The sequence below is a fragment of the Castor canadensis genome, chromosome 2, assembly GCF_047511655.1.
Source record: "Castor canadensis chromosome 2, mCasCan1.hap1v2, whole genome shotgun sequence".
NCBI classification, from domain to species: Eukaryota; Metazoa; Chordata; class Mammalia; order Rodentia; family Castoridae; genus Castor; species Castor canadensis.
In genome coordinates, this window is record NC_133387.1 from 182807588 (window position 1) to 182815101 (window position 7514).

Below are 7514 nucleotides of genomic sequence, written 5' to 3' on the forward strand. Positions count from 1 at the left end.
CATGTGAATCCTTTCTGATGGCCTTCTCAGAGCTTTTGGCACTCTCCTAGCACCTTCCTCCTCTTTAGGGTCTTGTTCATTCATTAATTCCCTTGCTCATTCACTTATTCAGCAAGTAGTTAGGTATCTGCTGTGTTCCAGGAGCTGGGGAACGAAGGTACTGCAGGTCCCTAGGAGCAAAACAGTGGCTCTTAGGAAACTCACAGTCTGATGGGGGAGATAGTCAAATAATCACAAGATACACAGTTATAAACCATGGTAACACTGACTCAGGATAGGGGAAGCCTGCCCAGTGGCAGGGGTGGGGGGAGATAGAGGTCAGAGGCTTTTCTGGAGATGGGACAGTGAACTAACTATGCAAACAGGAGTAGAGATGAGGTTGAGAGCAGTCACCGGAGCAGTTCGGGCATTTGACGTCCGTGCAAAAGCCCTGAGGCAAGAGGGAACACTGGATACTGAAGGCATGGTGGTAAGAGCTGAGGGGACGTTATGGCATACATCAGACCTGGCCTTAAAGGTCACCTTGAACATTTTGGTCTTTACCCTGAGAGCAACATAAAGATGACTGATCCTTGTAAGGAACACAGTGAACTGAAGAGACAAAAGTGAATGAGGATGACGCTCCTATCCTTTTCCCTCACTTCTTGCACTGTGCCACTCTTGGGCCTCCAGCTAGGGTCCTTTCAGATCTGCTGTCACCTTCTGGAGCCCCTTTGCCCTGTCCTTGGGCCTCAACCTGGCTGGCCCCTTTTCTCAGACAAAGCCTTTCTCAGTACTTCTTCTTTTTTTTTTTTTTTGAAGAGACTGGGGTATGAACTCAAGACTTCACACTTGAGCTACACCAGTGAATTTTGCTCTGGTTAATTTGGAAATGGAGTCTTGCAACTATTTGCCTGGGCTGGCCTCAAACTGAGATCCTCCTGATCTCAGCCTCCCAAGTAGCTAGGATTGCAGGTGCGAACCACCACACCTGGCTCCCCAGTACTTCCCTCTTCTCTGTAGCGTCCACTCCAGGCACTCAGGCCTCTAGGCTCTCACCTGGTGCCTTAGCCTCAGCTTCCACCCCCAGCCCTGCCCCTGTCCCCGTTGGGTGATCTACTTAGTACTATGCAGGATGCAAAACCTACAGCCCAGGTGTGGGACTGAGAGCTCTGCCCCTGCCTGCCTCCCTTGTGGAAGGAGCCACTCTGAGGTTTGGGGCGGGGGGTGGGGTGGGGTGGACATGAATTCTATAGTTTCACACCCATGGGAGCCCATTAAAGGGATATACACACTCAGAAGTGGATCAGCCTTTATTGTCGAGACTGAGCTCATGGAAGGAGGAGGTGGGTATTATGGGTGTTAGAGTGAGACAGGAGGAAAATCAGCTCTGACAGGAGTGGGGTGAGGGGAATAATAGGGGGTGCTAGAAGGTGAGACATGAGGAGGTGCAGAGAGAGGAACAGAGGGAGGAAAGGGCTCTGGGAGGGGAGGCAGAGAGAGGGAGGTAAACGCACTGAAGGAGCTGAAGGCAAGTGACTGAGGCCTGGGAGGAGGCAGGCTGGGGACAGGGACAGTGCCTGGTCTTCCTGGAGGACCCACTGTACAAGGCCCCTCCTCACTTGCGGACGCCCAGTGCCAGGGTGATGATGAGGCCTACAATCAGCAGAAACATGGCAACAGACAGCAGCACTGTGATGACCACCATGCCCCCAGTCCGGGCCATTCCCAACTCAATAGACTCCATGCTCCTTCCTGTCAGCAGAGAGAATGGGGAGGCCTTTGTAAGTAGGAGGAGTCCCTAGTGTCCCCAAGGCTCACAGCTTAGCCACTCATCCAGCCATCCAATCAGCCACCAACCAATGCCCCCGGCCCCCAATACACACACCAACATTTAGAAAGCCTCTCCCACGTGAGTTACTGGGATTCAGAAGTTAAAGGATACCATCCTACCCACAAAGAGCCTTTAGTTCAGTAACCCACACTGTCCTGTCCACAGGAGGTTGGCAGGCCCAGCATTCAGCAGTAGGGGAAGTAAGTAAAGGTGCTGAGGAGGACGGGGTGCGGCTCACCAGGACTTGGGGGTGGGGGGAGGCTCGGGGAGGCCGGTGGGCCCTGAAGGGTGAGGAAGGCAGAGTGGTACTTACGAGGAAGGGTGGACATTGGGGTCTCTCTACTGGACTCAGTGGATGTCCCCTTCTGTACTCGGTAGGAAAGGCTTTGGGGGTGGGATTTGGGAGAGAGAGAGAGAGCAAAGAACTCTCAATGTGTATCTGTTTTGGTTTTTGGTGGGACTAGGGTTTGAACTCAGGGCTCTGCTGCTTGAGCTACAACTCCAGTTCATTTTGCTTTGGTCGCTTTGGGGATAGGGTCTCTCAAACTATTTGCCCAGACTGGCTTCAAACCTTGATCCTCCTGATCCTCAGTCTCCCAAGTAACTAGGATTATAAGCGTGAGTCACTGGTGCCTGGCCTCAGTGTGTGTGTCTCTGGACTTGGGGGAAGGGCTCCAGCCTGGTCCCCCCACCTTCATAGCCATGTCTTCCCATGTACTCTGCAGAAGGAGAGACCTACTTCTCATGCCCTCGGGCTGTGCCCTCTGTTTCTCCAGCTGACCAGATCCCCATCCCAGCTTTCCTTCCTGCACACCCATCCTGCAGGTGCCCCAGGCCTGGCTAAGTTACCTACTAGTATTTGGTTCCTGGGACGAGGTTTGTCACCTGGTATGCACTGAGCCGAGTGACAGTGAAGCCAGACCCGCTGTCCACCACACTCACCAGCTCCCTGCGCCCCCGGCATGGAGGCACCACAAAGCTGGACTTCACCACTGGGCAGGAAATTGGGAGTGAAAGTCAGGGTCAAGTTTCTGGAGGTTCCAAGAGAATGGGCAGCTTTTAGAGTGTGGGTACCCTGGGAGATGGGTTGATAGGGAAGTGTGAATGAGGGAGGGGATGCTGGGGTTGTCCTGGGGAGGGGGTGACAGACCTGTGCTGTCATTGGCTCTTCGGACCATCAGTGTAGCATTGCCTCCTGTGAGGTGACAGGGAGGCAAAGCAACTAGCAGGCTTTCTGTTAGTGCTGGGGACAGCAGATCAGACAGGCTTGAGATGTTGAAGTCTGCTGGGAGGCCAGAAGAGGGCTCAGATGGGGATCAACCCTCTTCCCCAGCCATCAGATCTAGCTGCACCCCCCCCCCCCCGGGGCCATTGCTAAGGGTTCAGTCCATTTTCCCTTCTCCTCTGCACTCCTGGTAGAACAGCCTTGTCTCTGTGAATATGACCACCAGGTGGCAGACTTGGGCTACAGAAGCTGGGTGCTTCTCTGAGTTGCCTGGGAGCCAGACCCTAAGGTGCCAGGAGCCAGGCAGCGCCCAAACTCACCCCCACCCGAAGCCTTCCCTATGCTTCTCAACTCCTGAGACTGGAACAGACCCTGTATCTGATGCCTGATCACTGCCATCACCAGCCCCCACCCCCAACCAGCCAGATCACCCTCCCTTTGAGAGCCCAGAAGGCACTGTGCCTTCTTCTAGACCTCTGAACTACTCCCCACTCCCAGAGATGGAGAGACCTGCAGCCCCTGGAGCGAGGATAGCCAGCAGAATCAGGATGGAAGACAAGGTCTGGACAGGCAGGGGGGATGCCATGCTGGGCTGGGAGCAGGAACCTGGAACAGGTGCTGGCAGGCTGGGGCTTCCTGAAGCCAGTGAGGCCCAGCCCCTGGGGTGGCTGATTTTGTTTTGGGGTGGGAGGGGCGGAGGGGAATCCAGTCCAACTTGCCCCTTGGGCCTTATAGTCTTGGGGAGGGCCCCCAGACAGGTTTTTCAGGATGGGGAGCTGGCCCTCATGGCAGAAGTGCAGGGTTGCTTAGCCAGGTGCAGAGGCTCACTGCTGGAACTCCTATGCCTAAGGCAGTGTACCTGTGGTGTGTGGGGGAGCGTGTGTATGTAGCCTGGCCTGTAGGGGCTGCTACATCCAGGTTGTGGTGGTCTTCCCAGGAGAGCCATGAGTTCTGCAGTTGTCCTGGTGTGTAGAAAGAGAGTGACCTGAGGGCTCCTGAAAGGGCCTGGCTGGGTGAGAATGAGACTGGTAGTAGGGAGGGGGCCAGTAAGGACAAGGGTTCCAATTCTTGGTGTTGTCAGAGACTCCTGTTATGGCTGTTCAGGAAAGGTTGGGGACTGATAATATAGGCCTTCAGATTCCTCTGGAGGGAGGGGACAAGGGAGGTGAGGGAGATACTAGAGAGGTAGACACTGGCCCTGTCCAGCAAGGACATGGAGTAGGCACAGTCACTTTGGGCAGTAAAGGTTTGTTGAACTTATTGAGAATAAACAAGAGAAGGCTGAAAGGCAGGGGCAGGAGGACTGAGAGTTGGAGGCCAGCTTGGGCTACAGAATGAGATCCTGTCACAATACAAAACAAAACAAAAAAATCCAACAAGAGATAGAGGTGGGGGGTGGGGCGGAGGCTAGGGGAGTAGCTCAGTGGTACTAGCATATGTAAGGCCCTGGGCTCCATGCCCAGCCCACAAAATAAAAGGGAAAGAGACCTGCTAAAAGAAAATGAAAAAGATAGCTTCTCTGGCCATCCCCGCCCTCTGGCCTCCATTAGGGAGAAGCAAAGGAGGAGAATGAGGAGAGTTAGACACCCCTACCCTGGGCACTGGACAGGGACTCTGCATTTTCCCACGTACTTGACCTACAGCCCTCCTGGATGGTGGATGTCCCTGACTGCCTTTGTAGGTGTGGAAACAGACTCAGCTGGGCCATCACTTGTGGAGAGTGGCGTGCTTTGCACAGGTGGTAGAGTTTCTACAGAGGCCTAAGATGGTCTCCTGGCTTCTTGAACCGTCGTACCTTCCCCCGAGGCCCAGAAAAGGATCCTAGTAGGAACATGAGGGCTAAGAGTTGGTGCAATTGTGTCCTTGCTAGAATGGTGGGAAGGACATGTTCAAAGCCTGGGGTATGTGTATGGGGTGACAGTAAAGAGAAAACTCAGGGGCCCCAGGCAGAGGGTAGGAGGGCCTTAGAGCTTCTCCAAATTGAAAGTGCATATGAATCACAGGGATCTGATTAAAATGAAGTTTCTAATTCAGTGGGTCTGAGTGAAGCCTGAAACTCGGCATTTCTAAGGCTCTTCCAGGTAACATGGTAGCGCTCCTCTGAGAGGCCCATAGGTGGACCTGGGTGCTCAATATTGCTACCTCTTCTGTGCTCTTCTATGTTTCCTCTCTTTCTCTCTCTCTCTCTCTCTCTTACACACACACACACACACACACACACACACTCTTACATACACTCTGACCCACACCATACACACACACACACATACACACACACGAACACAAACAGTCTTCTCTGATGGAGATCAGGCAAGGTCTGCCAGGACATGCTGCCTTTGGGTGGAGAATCAAATTCTGTTTTTCCTGTTCCCTTGGCCTTTGTCCCCTTTAGATCAGATCTTCCCCCCACTCTACAAACTGAAAGATGATCCTTCGCACATGAAGGAGAACTTAGGGGAGAGAGAGAGCAGACTTAACGGTGGAATGTCAGGCTGGGGAATCTTCCTGGCACTTCTCAAGCCCCATCACCCACTCGGCAGGATGTTTACATTTGAGCTTGGGAGGTATCTCTTCCCATTCGGTCATAATCAGGAAGCAGAGAGGAGAGCTTGGGTTTATTGCAGGGTAGGTTGTATTGGGTCCACTCTTAAGCTCCTGCCCCCATCTGAAATTAGGATGAGACAGAGTGGGGTAGAGAGGGCAGATCTTGGACCAGATTTTAAAGAAATATGAGGGCCCTGTGCCTTTAAGCCCTCCCCTCTCCCTCCAATCCCCCCACCTTACCCACCCCAGCCCTCCCCAGGTTTCTGGAGGAGCAGAGAGTTGCGTCTTCTCCCTGCCCTGCCGAGCTGCTCACTGGCTGCTCTGGAGGCTGTGCTTTGCGGTCTCCATGGAAACCATTAGTTGCTAGGCAACTGGAGCATCATCTGTGCTGAGCTCTCGCATCTAATTATCCCATCACCATCACAGCGGCCGAGAAGGGTTTGGGGAGCTGAGAGGAGGGGGAGGCCAAGTGCAGGAGCAGAGGATAACTCTTTTAGCAGAGCAGATTCATTGACAATGCTGAAGTCATTTAAAGCCACAGGTCCTGTTCCTCTGGAGGGTTCCCCAAGGGCTTGGAGAAGGGACCAAGGGCCACATGTTAGGAGTCTCTCCCCTGGACTCTCTCTTTCTAGACTGTCTCCTGATTCTTGATTCTCACCTCTCTCAAGCGCCTTCCCTCCTTTCTTCCAAATCTATTCAAATCAAAAGGCATTTATTGAGTACAATGCATGTCCTTGGAACTGTCTAGGTGCCAGGATGCAAAGGTAGGATAAGTTTCTGCCCTGAAGATGCTCCTAATTTCTCTATTCTGTCCAGACTAGAAGACTATCTCCTAAAACAGACCTTCTTTTTCTGGACTATGCTAATTTTTTCTCCCTCTTGAGCTACAGTAGTTCTGTGACTAGAAGGGTTCAGAACCCAGGTCTATCTGGCATGTCTGTGGTTTGTCCACAGGGCTACTCCTTTGCCTCCCAGTCAATTAGCAGAATATGTCCACTTGGCTACATGGGCAGGCCAGCCTCTGATGGCAGCTATTGTGATAGTATATGACTTTAGGTGAGTCGCTCAATTTTTCTTTTATCTTGAAAATGGGAAGACTGGGGCTGTGGGCATGGATTAAGTGGTAGAGCAGAGTGCTTCCCTAGTGAACTCAAGGCCCTGAGTTCAATCCCTAGTACCATAAAAAAAAAAGTGTGGGGGGGGGACGGGAAGACTCATCCCTTCCTTATTCAGATCTAGCAAGATAAGATGATGTAAAAATGCTTTAAAATAGAGATGCAGAATGAATGCTAGAGATCATTGTCACAGGTGGTAGGAGTACACAGGGGACCCTGAGGGCTTGGAGCTGGAGGTCACATACAGTGCGCACCAAATGTGGGTCACTGAGAAGGGCTTGAACCTTTACCCTTGATACCTAAGGCTGGAGAAGGCTGTGACAATAAGGTAATCCTCATTGTGCAGGGTTGGAAGAGACCTGTGTGTTTCATTTTTTCCTAATGTGGCCTATGATAGAGCCACTTACCCAAAATCTTCCAAAACCACTTACCCAAAAGTTCCCTGCCTAGTTGCTCTGTGCTGCAGTATTCTCGTCTGTAGAAAGGGTATAAAATCTGTCTCCTGGAGATATTTACTGTCACTCAAGCTAATTCATTTCACAGTGCTTAGCACAGTATCTAGTTCAATAGATATAATTTAAGTAATTCATCTTATCCTCCCGTTTTTTATTAACCCCTATTGCACACGAAGGCTGGAGGTGCAGTGGCAATAAATGACATTCCCAAAGTCACAGAGCAAATAAGGAATGAGGTGGGACAGAATTTGGAATTTGCTTTATCAGTTGCGTTATTGATGTGAAGGGAGATGTCTGTGTGAGAAGAGCTAGTCCAAGGGGGAATGGCTGAGACACGGTCCAGCCAAGCATGCCAGAGACTA

General features: G+C 52.0%; 1 protein-coding gene across 1 annotated transcript; it reads right to left on the bottom strand.

Annotated features, from left to right (window-relative positions):
* Positions 1-1315: 1315 nt before the first annotated feature.
* Upk2 (uroplakin 2) lies at positions 1316-3670 on the bottom strand. The gene is made up of 5 exons (XM_020165066.2): positions 3549-3670; positions 2964-3095; positions 2667-2805; positions 2127-2197; positions 1316-1734 (listed from the first exon to the last, which is right to left on the bottom strand). The coding sequence occupies exons 1-5, from the start codon at positions 3622-3624 to the stop codon at positions 1598-1600; spliced, it is 555 nt and encodes a 184-aa protein (XP_020020655.1). The 5' UTR covers positions 3625-3670; the 3' UTR covers positions 1316-1597.
* Positions 3671-7514: the final 3844 nt, after the last annotated feature.